The 18,757-nt window shown below is 42.9% G+C and overlaps 1 protein-coding gene across 1 annotated transcript in view; it reads right to left on the bottom strand.

Annotated features, from left to right (window-relative positions):
• Positions 1-18,300, bottom strand: part of sele (selectin E) — a 52,498-nt gene extending 34,198 nt beyond the window's left edge. Inside the window, exons 1-12 of the mRNA XM_061887790.1 lie at positions 18,071-18,300; positions 17,932-17,998; positions 17,444-17,848; positions 17,273-17,377; positions 14,059-14,250; positions 13,803-13,988; positions 13,535-13,723; positions 10,179-10,376; positions 9,926-10,058; positions 9,763-9,812; positions 2,660-2,687; positions 2,421-2,461 (exon numbers count right to left, since the gene is read on the bottom strand). Of these exons, the coding sequence (XP_061743774.1) occupies positions 2,421-2,461; positions 2,660-2,687; positions 9,763-9,812; positions 9,926-10,058; positions 10,179-10,376; positions 13,535-13,723; positions 13,803-13,988; positions 14,059-14,250; positions 17,273-17,377; positions 17,444-17,848; positions 17,932-17,998; positions 18,071-18,253 (1,777 nt within the window). The 5' untranslated portion in view covers positions 18,254-18,300. The remainder of the gene's footprint in view (positions 1-2,420; positions 2,462-2,659; positions 2,688-9,762; positions 9,813-9,925; positions 10,059-10,178; positions 10,377-13,534; positions 13,724-13,802; positions 13,989-14,058; positions 14,251-17,272; positions 17,378-17,443; positions 17,849-17,931; positions 17,999-18,070) is intronic.
• Between the last annotated feature and the right edge of the window lie 457 nt (positions 18,301-18,757).

Below are 18,757 nucleotides of genomic sequence, written 5' to 3'. Positions count from 1 at the left end.
TTTTTGAAACACGTTTTTGCAGTGGTTTCTCAAAAAAAGCAGAGGACTTCTGTTGTATTAATTCTGTCTATAACTCCAATAGCTTTTTTGTAGCGTATTCTCAAAAACAGCAACGTGCTCCTGTAGTTTAGAGAATTTTTAAACACTTTTTTTAGTCAATCCTTCAAAACAGCAGAGGACTTATGTTGTATTAATAATCTTTAACTGGCTTTTTTGCATTATATTCTCAAAAACAGCAAATGACTATTGTTGAATGAAGCATCTTTAAAGCTTTTTTCAATGAATCCTTCTAAACAGCAGATAACTTATGTTGTATTAATAATATTTAACTGGCTTTTTTGGCATTATATTCTCAAAAACAGCAAGTGACTCTTTTCGAATGAAGCATCTTCGAAACATTTTTTAGCAGGAAATTCTTAAAAACAACATGGGACTCCTGTTGCATCAATAACCTTTGAGTAGCGTTTTGGCAGTTTGTCCTCAAAAACAGCAAAGTGTTCCTGTCATATGGAGGATATTTGCCAAGTACTTTTAAACTTGAGGAACAAAACTATCTTGCACTTCTGTAGGATAAAGTATATTTAAATCACATTTTTGCAGTATGTACTCAAAAACAGCAAAGTATTTCTGTCATATGGAGGACTTTTGACAAGTATTTTACAAGTAAAGCAAGAAAAATAATCACGCACTCATGTCGAATATAGCATATTTAAAACATTTTTGCAGTAAGTTCTCAAAAACCGCACAAGACTTGTCATTCAGAAGAGATTTGGTGAGCTTTTTTGCACTACCATCAAAACAATAGCAGAAGAATTCTGTCATATACTGTAGAAGATGTTTGACAAGTATTTTTGAGGTAGCTCCACAAAAACAGCAGAGTGCTTATTTCAAATAAAGCATCTTTGAAAAACATTTTTACAGTGGTTCCCTTAAAAAAGCAGAGGACTTCTGTTGTATTAATTCTGTCTGTAGCTTTTCTGCAGTATATTCTCAAAAACAACAAATTACTCTTGTCAAATAAAGCTTATTTAAAAAAACTTTTCAGTGAATCCTTCCGAACTGCAGAGAAATGTTGTATTACTAATCTTTAACTAGCATTTTTACATTATATTCTCAAAAACAGCAAATGACTTGTCAATTTAAGCCTCTTCGAAACATTTTTTTCAATGAATCCTTCAAAACAGCAGATAACTTATGTTGTATTAATAATCTTCAATGGGCTTTTTTGCAGTATATTCTCAAAAATAGCAAATTACTTGTCGAAAAATACATCTTTGAAACACTTTTTTCAGTGAATCCTTCAAAACAGCAGAAGACTTATGTCGTATTAATAATATTTAAAGAGCTTTTTATGTTACAGTGATCAAAAATATTAAAGATTTGTTAAATAAAATTTCCGTCTTGTTTTTAATGAATACGTAGGCCCACTGCGCTACTGTATTTTAATGTTGGTCATTATGGTGGTACTTAGAGAGCAAATTTTTTTCTGAGGTGGTAGCAATAATTCTCAACTCGCTTTTTGGCACTGGCGCCACAAAAACGGTAGAAGAATCCCGTTATATGGAGGACGTTTTAAAGCAGAGATTCTCAAACTGTGGTACGTTTCCTAATAGTGGTAGGCCTAATAATCACTTGATTTAAGTACAGTGTTTTATGTTCCCATATCAAAAACACAGTGTTACTGCTCAAACTGTGCATAATGTTACATTGGTCAAAAATATTAAATATGTTTAATAAAGTTTCTGCCTTGTTTTTAATGAATACGTAGGCCCACTGCGCTACTGTATTTCAATGTTGGTAATTATGGTGGTACTTAGAGAGCCAATTTTTTTCTGAGGTGGTAGCAATAATTCTCAACTCGCTTTTTGGCACTGGCGCCACAAAAACGGCAGAAGAATCCCGTTATATGGAGGACGTTTTAAAGCAGAGATTCTCAAACTGTGGTACGTGTCCTAGTAGTGGTAGGCCTAATAATCACTTGATTTAAGTACAGTGTTTTATGTTCCCATATCAAAAAACACAGTGTTACTGCTCAAACAGTGCATAATGTTACAGTGGTCAAAAATATTAAATGTTAAATAAAGTTTCTGCCTTGTTTTTAATGAATACGTAGGCCCACTGCGCTACTGTATTTCAATGTTGGTCATTATGGTGGTACTTAGAGAGCAAAGTTTTTTCTGAAGTGAAAAAAAGTGCGATTATATGTAGCATTTTCGTCTGACGTTTTGTTAAAGGCTTTCTTTGCGGCGTTACCTTCTATGGTTATCATCACACTTATCTTTTTATCATGCTTGCATGACAAAAACATTTTTTATGTCGATTTGCGGACTGATGTCACCAAAATATTACAAACACTTGGCCATATTTTAAAAACAAAAACACCAAAAACGCATTAATAAACAATTCATTCTGATACTTACCGAGGAGGAGCATCATCCACGTCCACTTCATTTCCAACTGCCTATAAATCAGAAAAACATATGTTTATTATTTGTATTTATTTTTGGATGACTGCTGTATTAAAGCCCCTTGACTTACCTGCAATATGTATGCATAAAAGCTAATAATTCCTAAAGCATTTCCAAAGCGGGATGAGTCCCACTGGCACAGCCGAGCATTGATGGGCTCTTATATGATCCCACGCTGGTCAGGACAATACCTGGATGTTTCCACACAGAATGTGTCGACTGACAGAAGCGGTGGCATAACAAGATACTCACAAAAATAACTACTCGGTAACAATTATGCAAGTTTCTATTGACGCCCGGGCAACGGTTTCTTTTTCATTCAATGCTCAGATGAGTGAACCATGATCTCACGTCCTGCAAAGTGCTGACTGAGAGAAAACAGTGTCTATGATGTACCGGCGTGAAGGCTGGTGATGGAATGGTGTTATCTTATCTGGAAATGGCTTCCTCTGCTGCTGCTGAACTCTGACATGACCGGTGGAAGAACGGCAAATTATTCGAGGAGCAAAAGGTCAGCGTGAAAATAGTTTATGTGTGACATCCCACCTGATTTGTGCAGCCATTTGTCTTGATGGAGACTATTTGACTGGTCCTCGTGAACATATTGTATAATGTATGCATGTGTGTGTGTGTGTGTGTGTGTGTTTGAGTGTGTGTGTGTGTGTGTGTGAGGACATGTCATGCAGGTAAAAACCTCACGATTGATTTCTTTTAGTGTGAATCTTAACAGCACTTGAAGCAAGTCACCCACTGATTATAGTGTCAACAGTGATGGGCAAGCTACTTGGAGAATGTAGTAAGCAAAGCTACAAGTAACTCTCGATTAAATCAATCAATCAATCAATCAATGTTTACTTATATAGCCCTAAATCACTAGTGTCTCAAAGGGCTGCACAAACCACTACGACATCCTCGGTAGGCCCACATAAGGGCAAGGAAAACTCACACCCAGTGGGACATCGGTGACAATGACTATGAGAACCTTGGAGAGGAGGAAAGCAATGGATGTCGAGCGGGTCTAACATGATACTGTGAAAGTTCAATCCATAATGGATCCAACTCAGTCGCGAGAGTCCAGTCCAAAGCGGATCCAACACAGCAGCGAGAGTCCCGTTCACAGCGGAGCCAGCAGGAAACCATCCCAAGCGGAGGCGGATCAGCAGCGCAGAGATGTCCCCAGCCGATACACAGGCAAGCAGTACATGGCCACCCGATCGGACCGGACCCCCTCCACAAGGGAGAGTGGGACATAGAAGAAAAAGAAAAGAAACGGCAGATCAACTGGTCTAAAAAGGGAGTCTATTTAAAGGCTAGAGTATACAAATGAGTTTTAAGGTGAGACTTAAATGCTTCTACTGAGGTGGCATCTCGAACTGTTACCGGGAGGGCATTCCAGAGTACTGGAGCCCGAACGGAAAACGCTCTATAGCCCGCAGACTTTTTTTGGGCTTTGGGAATCACTAATAAGCCGGAGTCCTTTGAAGGCAGATTTCTTGCCGGGACATATGGTACAATACAATCGGCAATATAGGATGGAGCTAGACCGTGTAGTATTTTATACGTAAGTAGTAAAACCTTAAAGTCACATCTTAAGTGCACAGGAAGCCAGTGCAGGTGAGCCAGTACAGGCGTAATGTGATCAAACTTTCTTGTTCTTGTCAAAAGTCTAGCAGCCGCATTTTGTACCAACTGTAATCTTTTAATGCTAGACATGGGGAGCCCCGAAAATAATCTGAGGTCCTCTCCAAGGTTTCTCATAGTCAGCATTGTCACTGGCGTCCCACTGGATGTGAATTCTCCCTGCCCACTGGGTGGGAGTTTTCCTTGCCCTTTTGTGGGTTCTTCCGAGGATGTTGTAGTCGTAATGATTTGTGCAGTCCTTTGAGACATTTGTGATTTGGGGCTATATAAATAAACATTGATTGATTGATTGATTGAAGGTGGAATCAAGAAAAGGAGAGTCTTTAATTGAGTCCAAAAAGGTTAACAAAAGGGGATGGGGCAGAAACACACACCATGATATTTAGCAGGAACCTCAGAGGTCGGCGAGGGGAAGCGCCTGGGCAAACTGATCTACGGAAAAGTCCACAAAAAATAACTTCTCCACAGGAGGGAGGACAGAAGAAAAAAACACACCGAGGTTAGGTGAATAACATGGGCGAAAAAAACATACCCGGACTTGGTGGTCAAGCATGCGCTGTGGAAGAAACAGGAACCAACAACCAGTAAGGCACAGCTGTGTGTCCATGAACTGATTAGCTGCAGGTGTGCCTCAAGGACCGCCCCTCGCCCAGGAAGAGTGAAGTGAAACTAGAGGCAAAACAGGGAAAATGCAGGCAGTAAATAAAAGGGAAGGCAGGAGAATAATAAAACAGAACACCATTGAAAATAACCAAACCAAACATTTAGTCCATTATTTGTTTCATGCGCTTCATTGATTTATTTTATCTGGCAAATTCAGCTTTCAACTTCCACTTGTCTGTAGAACCTACCGGGGAAGCATGAGGGGGAACCGATCGATATATTGATCTAATAGCTCGGTTGGTAGAGTGGCCGGGCCAGCAATTTGAGGGTTCCAGGTTCGAATCCCTCTTCAGCCATCCTAGTCACTGCCGTTGTGTCCTTGGGCAAGACATTTTATCCACCTGCTCCCAGTGCTACCCACACTGGTTTAAATGTAACTTAGATATTGGGTTTCACTATGTAAAGAGCTTTGAGTCACTCGAGAAAAGCGCTATATAAATACAATTCACTTCACTAAAAGTGTGGAAATAACACCGGCGACTTTGATAAATTCCTCTACTTTAACTGTGACGTACTCTGAGCAGGCAGGTCTAAAATATCTACCACCAACTTCTGGAAGCGCAGGAGTCACATCCCCCTTAGATGCCATGTTTTGAAATACTGTACTTCTTGAAGCGAAGGAGTCACATCCCCCTTAGATGCCATGTTTTGGAATACTGTACTTCTTGAAGCGAAGAAGTCACATCCCTCTTAGATGCTATGTTTTGAAATACTGTACTTCTTGAAGCGAAGGAGTCACATCCCCCTTAGATGCCATGTTTTGGAATACTGTACTTCTTGAAGCGAAGAAGTCACATCCCTCTTAGATGCTATGTTTTGAAATACTGTACTTCTTGAAGCGAAGGAGTCACATCCCCCTTAGATGCCATGTTTTGGAATACTGTACTTCTTGAAGCGAAGGAGTCACATCCCTCTTAGATGCTATGTTTTGAAATACTGTACTTCTTGAAGCGAAGGAGTCACATCCCCCTTAGATGCCATGTTTTGAAATACTGTACTTCTTGAAGCAAAGGAGTCACATCCCCCTTAGATGCCATGTTTTGGAATACTGTACTTCTTGAAGCGAAGGAGTCACATCCCTCTTAGATGCTATGTTTTGAAATACTGTACTTCTTGAAGCGAAGGAGTCACATCCCCCTTAGATGCCATGTTTTGGAATACTGTACTTCTTGAAGCGAAGGAGTCACATCCCCCTTAGATGCCATGTTTTGGAATACTGTACTTCTTGAAGCGAAGGAGTCACATCCCCCTTAGATGCCATGTTTTGGAATACTGTACTTCTTGAAGCGAAGGAGTCACATCCCCCTTAGATGCCATGTTTTGAAATACTGTACTTCTTGAAGCGAAGGAGTCACATCCCCCTTAGATGCCATGTTTTGGAATACTGTACTTCTTGAAGCGAAGGAGTCACATCCCCCTTAGATGCCATGTTTTGAAATACTGTACTTCTTGAAGCGAAGGAGTCACATCCCCCTTAGATGCCATGTTTTGGAATACTTTACTTCTTGAAGCAAAGGAGTCACATCCCTCTTAGATGCTATGTTTTGAAATACTGTACTTCTTGAAGCGAAGGAGTCACATCCCCCTTAGATGCCATGTTTTGAAATACTGTACTTCTTGAAGCGAAGGAGTCACATCCCCCTTAGATGACATGTTTTGGAATACTGTACTTCTTGAAGCGAAGGAGTCACATCCCCCTTAGATGACATGTTTTGGAATACTGTACTTCTTGAAGCAAAGGAGTCACATCCCTCTTAGATGCTATGTTTTGAAATACTGTACTTCTTGAAGCAAAGGAGTCACATCCCCCTTAGATGCCATATTTTGAAATACTTTACTTCTTGAAGCAAAGGAGTCACATCCCTCTTAGATGCTATGTTTTGAAATACTGTACTTCTTGAAGCGAAGGAGTCACATCCCCCTTAGATGCCATGTTTTGGAATACTGTACTTCTTCAAGCGAAGGAGTCACATCCCCCTTAGATGCCATGTTTTGAAATACTGTACTTCTTGAAGCGAAGGAGTCACATCCCCCTTAGATGACATGTTTTGGAATACTGTACTTCTTGAAGCGAAGGAGTCACATCCCCCTTAGATGACATGTTTTGGAATACTGTACTTCTTGAAGCAAAGGAGTCACATCCCTCTTAGATGCTATGTTTTGAAATACTGTACTTCTTGAAGCAAAGGAGTCACATCCCCCTTAGATGCCATATTTTGAAATACTGTACTTCTTGAAGCGAAGGAGTCACATCCCTCTTAGATGCTATGTTTTGAAATACTGTACTTCTTGAAGCGAAGGAGTCACATCCCCCTTAGATGCCATGTTTTGGAATACTGTACTTCTTGAAGCGAAGGAGTCACATCCCCCTTAGATGCCATGTTTTGGAATACTGTACTTCTTGAAGCAAAGGAGTCACATCCCTCTTAGATGCTATGTTTTGAAATACTGTACTTCTTGAAGCGAAGGAGTCACATCCCCCTTAGATGCCATGTTTTGGAATACTGTACTTCTTGAAGCGAAGGAGTCACATCCCCCTTAGATGCCATGTTTTGAAATACTGTACTTCTTGAAGCAAAGGAGTCGCATCCCCCTTAGATGCCATATTTTGGATAACTGTACTTCTTGAAGCGAAGGAGTCACATCCCCCTTAGATGCCATGTTTTGGAATACTGTACTTCTTGAAGCGAAGGAGTCACATCCCCCCTAGATGCCATGTTTTGGAATACTGTACTTCTTGAAGCGAAGGAGTCACATCCCCCTTAGATGCCATGTTTTGGAATACTGTACTTCTTGAAGCAAAGGAGTCACATCCCTCTTAGATGCTATGTTTTGAAATACTGTACTTCTTGAAGCGAAGGAGTCACATCCCCCTTAGATGCCATGTTTTGAAATACTGTACTTCTTGAAGCGAAGGAGTCACATCCCCCTTAGATGCCATGTTTTGGAATACTGTACTTCTTGAATCAAAGGAGTCACATCCCTCTTAGATGCTATGTTTTGAAATACTGTACTTCTTGAAGCGAAGGAGTCACATCCCTCTTAGATGCTATGTTTTGAAATACTGTACTTCTTGAAGCGAAGGAGTCACATCCCCCTTAGATGCCATGTTTTGGAATACTGTACTTCTTGAAGCGAAGGAGTCACATCCCCCTTAGATGCCATGTTTTGAAATACTGTACTTCTTGAAGCGAAGGAGTCACATCCCCCTTAGATGCCATGTTTTGGAATACTGTACTTCTTGAAGCGAAGGTGTCACATCCCTCTTAGATGCTATGTTTTGGAATACTGTACTTGCAGGCTTAAAACTGAAGCAATCATTGGACCAAATTCCTGTTAGCCCCGCCCTCTGAATGTGACGGTGCTGCCACACAGTTTCATGAAACACTGATGACATCTATTAAACAGACGAGAAGCAAGGAATCATGCAGAGACAGAGTTACATTTTGCTCAGTTGAGGAGAGACATGTTTTGGGCTGTATTCTAGTTACGGATCCAAACTATGTTCCAAAAGTCCAGCCCACGTGCGTCCTCTATTTATTTGGTAGGTCCCTGTTTACATCGTTGAAGCTGTCGCTGAGGGAAGAGGGTAATCTCGACATCTCGAGTTAGACACAGCATATTCATACAAAAATGAAAATGTGTTGACAGTCGTAATATCATCTTGTCTCTGCTCTGTCTTCGTCACGGTACTCGATGTTCGGCTTTGGCAGTCAGCAGGCCGCTTCAGGAAACAAATACTGATACAATCATTTGGATTGCCAGCTTTACACAGACAAAGAAAAAGACAATTTCAGCACAATTGATAATAACTATAGCAACCGCCCTTAAGCATAAGAGTTGTGTAATAATATATACATAATTATTCTAACAATTAATAAAAAATAAAATTGTGAATTAATTAAATCATGTAATAAATCATTGAAATGTAAAATAACGGATCGATTATTTAAATTACTAATTAAATGAGTTGTTTGTACATCTACATCTACTGATCTGATTGGCTATGGCAACTGTCTATCAACTGTATGTGCCACCCACACGGGTTTAAATGTAATTTAAATAACTGTGTGGAGAGGCTGAGCCGACGGTCTGACAGAGCGGCATGGCGGCAAGGAGGCGGGAAATGCAAGCGAGCGGCGAGGCGGGGCTGGCCGGGAGCGACGCCGCAGGCGAGATCAGGTGCGTTGATCGCGCACCTGGACACAGTGTTTCTCCTCTCAATGTATAAAAGGGGAGAAGGAGGAGAGATGGAGGGAGAAGGAGTTTAGAGAGCCCTCAGCAGTGGATGAGGAGCGAAAAAGACAGAGAGCCAGACTCAGACTGAAGAGCGACATGGAGGAGCGAGCAGTGGGAGCGATGACGGCGCAAAATACTTTCTTTATTTGAAAAAATAAACAAGAGTCAAACCTGCACGAGAATGTCCTTCCTTGGTGGCCCATGGAACCCGCACTACGGCAAGAGCCCGTCAGAAACTGGTTTCACGATGTAAAGCGCTTTGCAGCCACTAGAGAAAAGCGCTACAAAAAATATAATTCACTGCAGAGATGCATTTATGTTTATGAGGAAAATGTAGCTAAATCGTAGATGAGATAAATGGATGTTTCTATTTTATTGTGTCGGAGTAAATAAAACACATCAAATGACAAACTAGTTGTGCTAGTTTTTATTACAACGATACATTTCATGAATACAAACTTAGGAACGAAGGGAAATGAAGACATGGTTTGTGTAAATGACGCATCATAAATAATAACAAAATATGACATAAATATAGTAAATTAGTCACAGCTTAGTGAGAACATGGCAGTGCGTAACATCACACTTTTCCAGCATGTTTCTGAAGGTGCAGAACAATGTGCTCCATACAAAAACAACCAAAACTCCCTTTGGGAGGAAATACATGTCAATGACATTTAAAGAACACCATTTTTTCAATGTTTTTTGGGCTTGAAAGAAGTCCGATGACTGCTGGAATCCTAGATGAGGCTGTCAATGCTGTTCTTGTACACCTGAGGGGGGTCCTCGATGTCAGAGTTGCTGGGAAGGGGAAAGAAAGACATTAGCTCCGAAATTCTTTAGCTTCTAACTGATCCTTTTTTTTTTTTAATTCAAGAAGGATGAGCGATTAATTGGGGGGGGGGGGGCCTTACCTGCTCAACTCAAACTTGTTTGCTTTCCTCCTCAGTCGTTTCAGCACCCACATCACCACAGACAGGGTAGACAGGGACACGGCGCCCCCTATTGTTGCACCGGCCACGATGGCGTTAAACTGAGACGTGGAAGCTGCACAGGCAGGGGTGGTAAAAATATGAATTCCATTAATCCATCCATTTCCTACCGCATGTCCCGTAATTATTTGACTTAAATCGGGGCATTTATGTGGTGGCCCGTGTAGTTTCTCACCTAGACATGTAGGTGGCGTGGCGGTCCACTGGCCTGACTGCGTGCACGCCGCGCTGAGGGCACCTTGGAGCTCGAAGCCTTCGTCGCAGCTGAAGGTGCAGACTGTGTCTTGTGGGTAGGGGGTCCAGGATGGGAGGAGGGAGAGGGTGCAGTTCATTTGGGCTCTCTTGGGAAGGTCAAGGGCGGGGCATGTTATCGCTGCAGAGACATAGAGGGAATAAGACATTAATAATCAGTACGTTGTCAAAAAGGAGTCCAGGTTCACCATGGTTGGCAAACACTATCTTTTTGATGAAGCGAAACAAAGAACCGCAGTTAGTCAAAACGAACACAACAAAAGCAATGGGGAACAAATGTATTACACAGGTATTAATATTATCCGTGGAGGGTGAGGGGAGCAGTGAGCAGCAGCGGTGAGTCCAACCCCTTGATACTGGGTGCCAAGCAGGAAGTTAATGGTCCCATTTTAAAAAGGAACTAGTGCAACACATTTAACATTTCACAAAGGAAACAATCCCCGAGCCCTGACTGGAGGGCGAGGCAGGCATAAATAGCAGCCTGCAACTGCGACTAGGTGTGCCAGGCTACCAGTCAGGGACATGCGAGGGAATGGAGCGCTCAGGGCGACATGCAGGAAGTGGAACTAAAATAAACACAAATTAACACAAATTAAAAGCCTACTGAAATGAGATTTTCTTATTTAAACAGGGATAGCAGGTCCATTCTATGTGTCATACTTGATCATTTCGCGATATTGCCATATTTTTGCTGAAAGGATTTAGTAGAGAACATCCACGATAAAGTTCGCAACTTTTGGTCGCTAATAAAAAAAGCCCTGCCTTTACTGGAAGTAGCAGACGATGACGTCACCGGTGTGAGGGATTTCACATTGTTTATAATGTGAGCCTCCAGCAGCAAGAGCTATTCGGACCGAGAAAACGACAATTTCCCCGTTAATTTGAGCGAGGATGAAAGATTTGTGGCTGAGGATATTGATAGCGAAGGACTAGAAGAAAAAAAAAAAAAAGTGACGCTCCGGGCGGCGGCAGTGTGAGCGTTTCAGATGTAATTAGACACATTTACTAGGATGATTCTGGAAGATCCCTTATCTGCTTATTGTTTTAAAGAAAAAAAAAGGCGATTGCATTGGGAGCGATTCAGATGTTTTTAGACACATTTACTAGGATAATTTTCCCATTCATTTGAGCGAGGATGAAAGATTTGTGGATGAGGAAAGTGAGAGTGAAGAACTAGAAAAAAGACAGGGCAGTGGGAGCAATTCAGATGTTATTAGACACATTTACTAGGATAATTCTGGGAAATCCCTTATCTTTCTATTGTGTTGCTAGTGTTTTAGTGAGTTAAATAGTACCTGATAGTCGGAGGGGTGTGTCCACGGGTGTGTTAACGCCAGTCTCTGAGGGAAGTTGACGGCAACTGCATGGACAGCGCAAGCTCCGTAGAGCTCCGGTAAGAGGCAACTTTTTAGCACAATTTTCTCACCGAAACCTGCCGGTTGACATATAGTCGGGATCCATGTTCGCTTGACCGCTCTGTTCCATAGTAAAGCTTCACCTCCGGGAATTTTAAACAAGGAATCACCGTGTGTTTGTGTGGCTAAATGCTAAAAGCTTCCCACCTCCATCTTTCTACTTTGACTTCTCCATTATTAATTGAACAAATTGCAAAAGATTCAGCAACACAGATGTCCAGAATACTGTGTAATTGTACGATGAAACGAGACAACATATTATCATTCCGCGACATTTTCAACAAGAAACTCCGCGGGAAATTTAAAATTGTCATTTAGTAAACTAAAAAGGCCGTATTGGTAACCCTGCGATGAGGTGGCGACTTGTCCAGGGTGTACACCCCCACTCCAGGGCCTAGGCTAAGACCGATTTTTTAATTTTATTACCTGTTTGTCATCTTTTTTGTAAGGGGCGCTGGAAGCCGGCAGACCCGTCAGCGATCCTGTTCTGTCTCCCTGTAATGTTTGTCTGATCTTGAATGGGATTGTGCTGAAAATTGTAATTTTCCTGAAGGAACCCTCCTGACGGAATAAATAAAGTACTATCTATCTATCTATCTATCTATCTACACCGCCTTCCGCCCGACTGTAGCTGAGATAGGCGCCAGCGCCCCCCGCCACCTCAAAAGGGAATAAGCGGTAGAAAATGGATGGATGGATGCAAAAGATTCAGCAACACAGATGTCCAGATTTCTGTGTAATTGTACGATGAAACGAGACGACATATTATCATTCCGCGACGTTTTCAACAAGAAACTCCGCGGGAAATTTAAAATTGTCATTTAGTAAACTAAAAAGGCCGTATTGGTAACCCTGCGATGAGGTGGCGACTTGTCCAGGGTGTACACCCCCACTCCAGGGCCTAGGCTAAGACCGATTTTTTAATTTTATTACCTGTTTGTCATCTTTTTTGTAAGGGGCGCTGGAAGCCGGCAGACCCGTCAGCGATCCTGTTCTGTCTCCCTGTAATGTTTGTCTGATCTTGAATGGGATTGCGCTGAAAATTGTAATTTTCCTGAAGGAACTCTCCTGACGGAATAAATAAAGTACTATCTATCTATCTATCCATCTACACCGCCTTCCGCCCGACTGTAGCTGAGATAGGCGCCAGCGCCCCCGACGACCTCAAAAGGGAATAAGCGGTAAGAAAATGGATGGATGGATGCAAAAGATTCAGCAACACAGATGTCCAGATTTCTGTGTAATTGTACGATGAAACGAGACGACATATTATCATTCCGCGACATTTTCAACAAGAAACTCGGCGGGAAATTTAAAATTGTCATTTAGTAAACTAAAAAGGCCGTATTGGTAACCCTGCGATGAGGTGGCGACTTGTCCAGGGTGTACACCCCCACTCCAGGGCCTAGGCTAAGACCGATTTTTTAATTTTATTTTAATCTTCCCCCCCCCCCCTTGTTTACCTGTATGTCATCTTTTTTGTAAGGGGCGCTGGAAGCCGGCAGACCCGTCAGCGATCCTGTTCTGTCTCCCTGTAATGTTTGTCTGATCTTGAATGGGATTGTGCTGAAAATTGTAATATTCCTGACGGAATAAATAAAGTACTATCTATCTATCTATCTACACCGCCTTCCGCCCGACTGTAGCTGAGATAGGCGCCAGCGCCCCCCGCCACCTCAAAAGGGAATAAGCGGTAGGAAATGGATGGATGGATGATATATAAACTATCAGACTGCGTGGTTAGTAGTAGTGGGTTTCAGTAGGCCTTTAAGGAAACATAACCAGACGTGAAGTGACGGATCGTCACAATTTCTGTGATGAATGTTCATCAACAACACCCGTGAAAAGTGCATTTTGTCCTCACCTTGGCAGCGAGGCATCATCTCGCTCCACTCCGCGGCTGACGTGCACTCCGCCGTGCTGGCCCCCACCAACTCATAGCCGGCGGAGCAGCTGAACGCGCAGGTGCTCCCGTAACTGAACCTCACATCCGGGTCCTCGCCGCAGTCGACTGCACCGTTGTCTAAGCCAGGCATGGCGGGACACTGGACAGCTGCATTAGAAAATACAAGCAATTAGTCATTGTTAGACAGGTAAATACAACAAACAGGTGGTGAGAATGTTGCACGCACCAACACAAGTTGGCTGCGAGGCGTTCCAACTTCCCGACGCTTCACATCGCAGAGACCGGGAGCCAGACAGGACGTAGCCCTCATGGCAGGCGAACACACACCAGGACTGGAAGCCAGAGGCGGTCACGGGGTCCCGACATGTCATAGATCCTCTTTCTGGACGCGACAGCTCCGAACACTGGACCGCTGTTGTTGATGACGAACACATGATGAAGTTGTTTGGCTGATTTACAGCCCAAGGGGGGCTTCCACTCACCTTGGCATGTTGGAGGCGGCTCTGACCAGCTCTTAGAGGCGGTGCACCTTAAAGGTCCCGGCCTGCTCAGCCGGTAGCCTTCCTCGCAGGAATATTGGCACAGGGAGTCGAAGGAGAAGTCGCCGTGTTTGCCGGTGCAGTCTAGGCTCCCTTTAGGAGGCACGGTCAGCTCGTCTTTGTTACACTGAACCACTGCCATGAACAAAATAAACAGGAGATTATATTGGAAATGTGCACAATTTAAAAGGTCATTTGTTATCTAAAAAAAAAAGATCATTGCATATTTTCGACAATTTTTCAATCATTTAACCCTATGGGTACATTTGATTAGACCAGGGGTCGGGAACCTTTTTGGCTGAAAGAGCCAAGAAGCCATCCATCCATTTTCTACCGCTTATTCCCTTTCATATTTTTTATTTATCTTTTGAATCAATCCAACAAAACAATACACAGCAATACCATAGCATCCATCCATCCATTTTCTACCGCTTATTCCCTTTTTGGGGTCGCGGGGATTGCTGGCGCCTATCTCAGCTACCATCGGGCGGAAGGCGGGGTACACCCTCGACAAGTCGCCACCTCATCGCAGATGCTATATATACTAGGGGTGTGGGAAAAAATCGATTCGAATACGAATCGCCATCGTCACGTTGTGCGATTCAATACCGATTCTCTTTTTTTTTTTTTTATCGATATTTTCTTTAATTTTTTATTTAAAAACATATTTTTTATTTATTTTTGGAATCAATCCAACAAAACAATACACAGCAATACCGTACTAATGCAATCCATCCATTTTCTACCGCTTATTGCCTTTTTGGGGTCGCGGGGGGCGCTGGCGCCTATCTCAGCTACAATCGGGCGGAAGGCAGGGTACACCCAGGACAAGTCGCCACCTTATCGGAAGGCCAACACAGATAGACAGACAACATTCACACTCACATTCACACACTAGGGCCAATTTAATGTTGCCAATCAACCTATCCCCAGGTGCATGTCTTTGGAAGTGGGAGGAAGCCGGAGTACCCGGAGGGAACCCACGCATTCACGGGGAGAACATGCAAACTCCACACAGAAAGATCCCGAGCCTGGATTTGAACCCAGGACTGCAGGAACTTCGTATTGTGAGGCAGACGCACTAACCCCTCTGCTACCGTGAAACCCGCCAAGAAGCCAAATATTTTAAAATGTATTTCCGCAAGAGCCATATAATATATATATTTTTGAACACTGAACACAACTAAACGTGTGCATTTTTAAGTAGAGCGGCCGTGCCAGCAACTTGAGGGTTGCAGGTTCGATTCCCGCTTTCGCCATCCTAGTCAATGCCGTTGTGTCCTTGGGCAAGACACTTCACCCACCTGCTCCCAGTGCCACCCACACTGGTTTAAATGTAACTTAGATATTGGGTGTCACTATGTAAAAAAGCGCTTTGAGTCACTAGAGAAAAGCGCTATATAAATATAATTCACTTTCTAGAGTACAATAGGTCTCTTATTCTTGGTAATAACATTGTTATTCTGAAGCTAACTGTGGAGGGGCGTGGCCTGCGGGCCCGCAGCGAAGCGGGGTGTTGCCAGGACCAGCCTCGAAATCAGCGACAGGCGCGTAGATGGCCCACCTGGGCCTTGTTATCTAATCACCTGTCGCTCTGTTATAAGCAGCAGCCAGGAGGAGAGACAGGGTTGGAGCTGGAGCCAGAGCCGAGCGAGAACGAAAGAGAAAAAATACATCTGCTGGAAAGCAACTGAGAGACTTATTGAAAAATATCAATCAATCAATCAATGTTTATTTATATAGCCCCAAATCACAAATGTCTCAAAGGACTGCACAAATCATTACGACTACAACATCCTCGGAAGAACCCACAAAAGGGCAAGGAAAACTCACACCCAGTGGGCAGGGAGAATTCACATCCAGTGGGACGCCAGTGACAATGCTGACTATGAGAAACCTTGGAGAGGACCTCAGATGTGGGCAACCCCCCCTCTCTAGGGGACCGAAAGCAATGGATGTCGAGCGGGTCTAACATGATACTGTGAAAGTTCAATCCATAGTGGCTCCAACACAGCCGCGAGAGTTCAGTTCAAGCGGATCCAAGACAGCAGCGAGAGTCCCGTCCACAGGAAACCATCTCAAGCGGATCAAAAATATAACAATATTGCAACCCTGAAACAGCCTCTCAAGTCAGTGCACTAACCAATAATAAATAAATACTTTTTTACCATTAACGCAAGTTCTTGAACATAAAAAAAGCATGAGAATGTTTTATATTTTGAACGCTATTTTTAACACCGTGATTACAAGCGGAATCATTCATTACTTATCATGTTAAGCAACGTCAGCTCAGATTTATCCGAGAGCCAGATGCAGTCATCAAAAGAGCCACATCTGGCTCGCGGGGCCATAGGTTCCCTACCCCTGGATAAAGTCCTTAGTTTTTGAAGAGCGTAAAAACATTTTTTTTTACTTTTTTTGCTTAAATTTCCTTCACAAAAATGTTAAACATGTATTTTTTTTTTTTACCCTTTGGAAGTTTTTTTTCATCAGCTCATGTTTTGCAAATGTACACTAATTAACAACTGTGACATCATTCCATTAAAGTCCTTCAAAATGGTTAACCCCCCCCAAAAAAATTACATGTTTGATATTTTTAGAGTTAAAATTGAGGGATTTGAGCAGAAAAAGTTCAATTTTTTTTTTTTTAATTCTCTTTGAAAAACTTGACGCCTTGTTTGGCTTTGGGGTATTGTTTAATAACTGATGTATTTTGCACGCTGAAAGAATTGGAGTATATTGGACTTTATAACGCATTAACACAACACAAATTATGGCCCAAATACCGTATTTACTTGAATTTCCGCAGGGCATATAGTATGCGCCTGCCTTGAATTACTGCCGGGTCAAACTCCTAACCTCACGAGTGACACTTCCCCTGTCATCATTTTCAAAATGGAGGAAGTTGATTTCAATACCGATAATTTAAAATCGCATAAAGGGAAGAAGATTAAGAGCTATTCAGTAGGATTTACGGTCCAAGCTTACATCACACTCAAATTTTTACTGCATGCCTTTGGTAAGTGCCGGAGTGAGAAGAGGTTTTGAAATAATTAGCGCATGCTTACTTTTACCGCATGCCTTTGGTAAGCGCAGGAGTGAGAAGAGGTTTTAAATTAATCAGCAGGAAATACGCTATGTTTATTTGGATGCTTACCGTGCTCACACTTGTCTCCGTAAAAACCTTCAAGGCACCGGCACATGTGGCTGTTAATGGTCTCCACACATTCTCCATGGACACAGGAGTCTTTCTGACAAGCGGCTGGGACAAGAAAAAGGATGTTAGATGCTATAGTTAGTGAGAACGTTATAAATCCTTTGGTCTTACCTGTGTAGCACAAGGCGGTTTTCCCTTTCCCGCACCTCTCGTCGTTCCACTTCCCGGGCTGCGATCCCCTCTTGACGTACATCTCCACGCAGTCCTCGCTCCTGCCGAGCACCTTCCCGCTCTTGCCGTTGTTGGGTTCCCCCAGAGCCCAGTTGGTGGCCTCGGCCGTGAGAGCCTTGTTGGTGCCCACCCAGGTCCAGGTGCCGTTGACCTTACGGATGCCGATCCAGTAATAGGTGGGCATCTTGGGCAGCCAGCTGTTGAGATGTGCGATCTCCTCCTGGTTCTGGATGGCCACCATGTCGGTGTAGCGCTCCCGGCACCACGTTCGGGCTTGCTCCCAGTCCATGGTGTTGTTGGAGTAGAAGTAGGACCAGCACTCCACGCTGGTCTGCATGCACAGCACTGGGGATGGAGGCACAGGACCAGTTAGAAACGTAACAGATCTGGATCACATGTATGCTTGAGAAAATAAATCAGGTGCGTACTTGAGAAAATAAACGCCAAGCTGCTCCATGAGGTGAACTTCTTGCCAAATAATCCACAGCAGAATTCCTATAATGAGCAAAAGGATGATTACAATCCCCCCGCATTGATATATGTCCGTATTTAAAAGTCCATACTCACCATTTTAGATGATCTTGCACAGCCGAACTCTCTGGTTGGTTGAAAAGCTGAGACGATTGTGAATTCACGGGCTCCGCGCGTCTCCTTATATCGTCCCCGCTCGCACTTCCTGGAAGCCGTCAGCACCTTTTCGGTGGAAATTCCCACCCCTTTCCTTTCACTTCTTCCCCCTCCGCTAAACATTCCTAAGGGTGGAGTGCAATAATAAACAACGATAAGCGCATACAAGAATGAGAAACGTTAATAAGAAGCACAAATAAAACAAAACTCACAACGGTGATAAAATAAATAATACAAAATAGCCAAAGACTTAATAAATGAGACAATTTAGGGACGGCGTGGCGCAGTGGAAGAGTGGCCGTGCACAACCCGAGGGTCCCAGGTTCAAATCCCACCTAGTACCAACCTCGTTGTGTCCTGAGCAAGACACTTCACCCTTGCTCCTGATGGGTGCTGGTTGGCGCCTTGCATGGCAGCTCCCTCCATCAGTATGTGAATGGGTAAATGTGGAAGTAGTGTCAAAGCGCTTTGAGTACCTTGAAGGTAGAAAAGCGCTATACAAGTACAACCCATTTATTTATTTATCATTTAATTTAGAACAGTGGAGTACAGAATATGAAACAACAATAATAATAGAATTAAAACAAGATAAATCATATAGATATGAACAAAAAAATAATAAATATA

This window comes from Nerophis ophidion, linkage group LG26, assembly GCF_033978795.1.
Source record: "Nerophis ophidion isolate RoL-2023_Sa linkage group LG26, RoL_Noph_v1.0, whole genome shotgun sequence".
Lineage (NCBI taxonomy): Eukaryota > Metazoa > Chordata > Actinopteri > Syngnathiformes > Syngnathidae > Nerophis > Nerophis ophidion.
The sequence above is the reverse complement of the archived record's forward strand: the minus strand, read 5'-3'. Positions and strand labels throughout refer to the sequence as shown.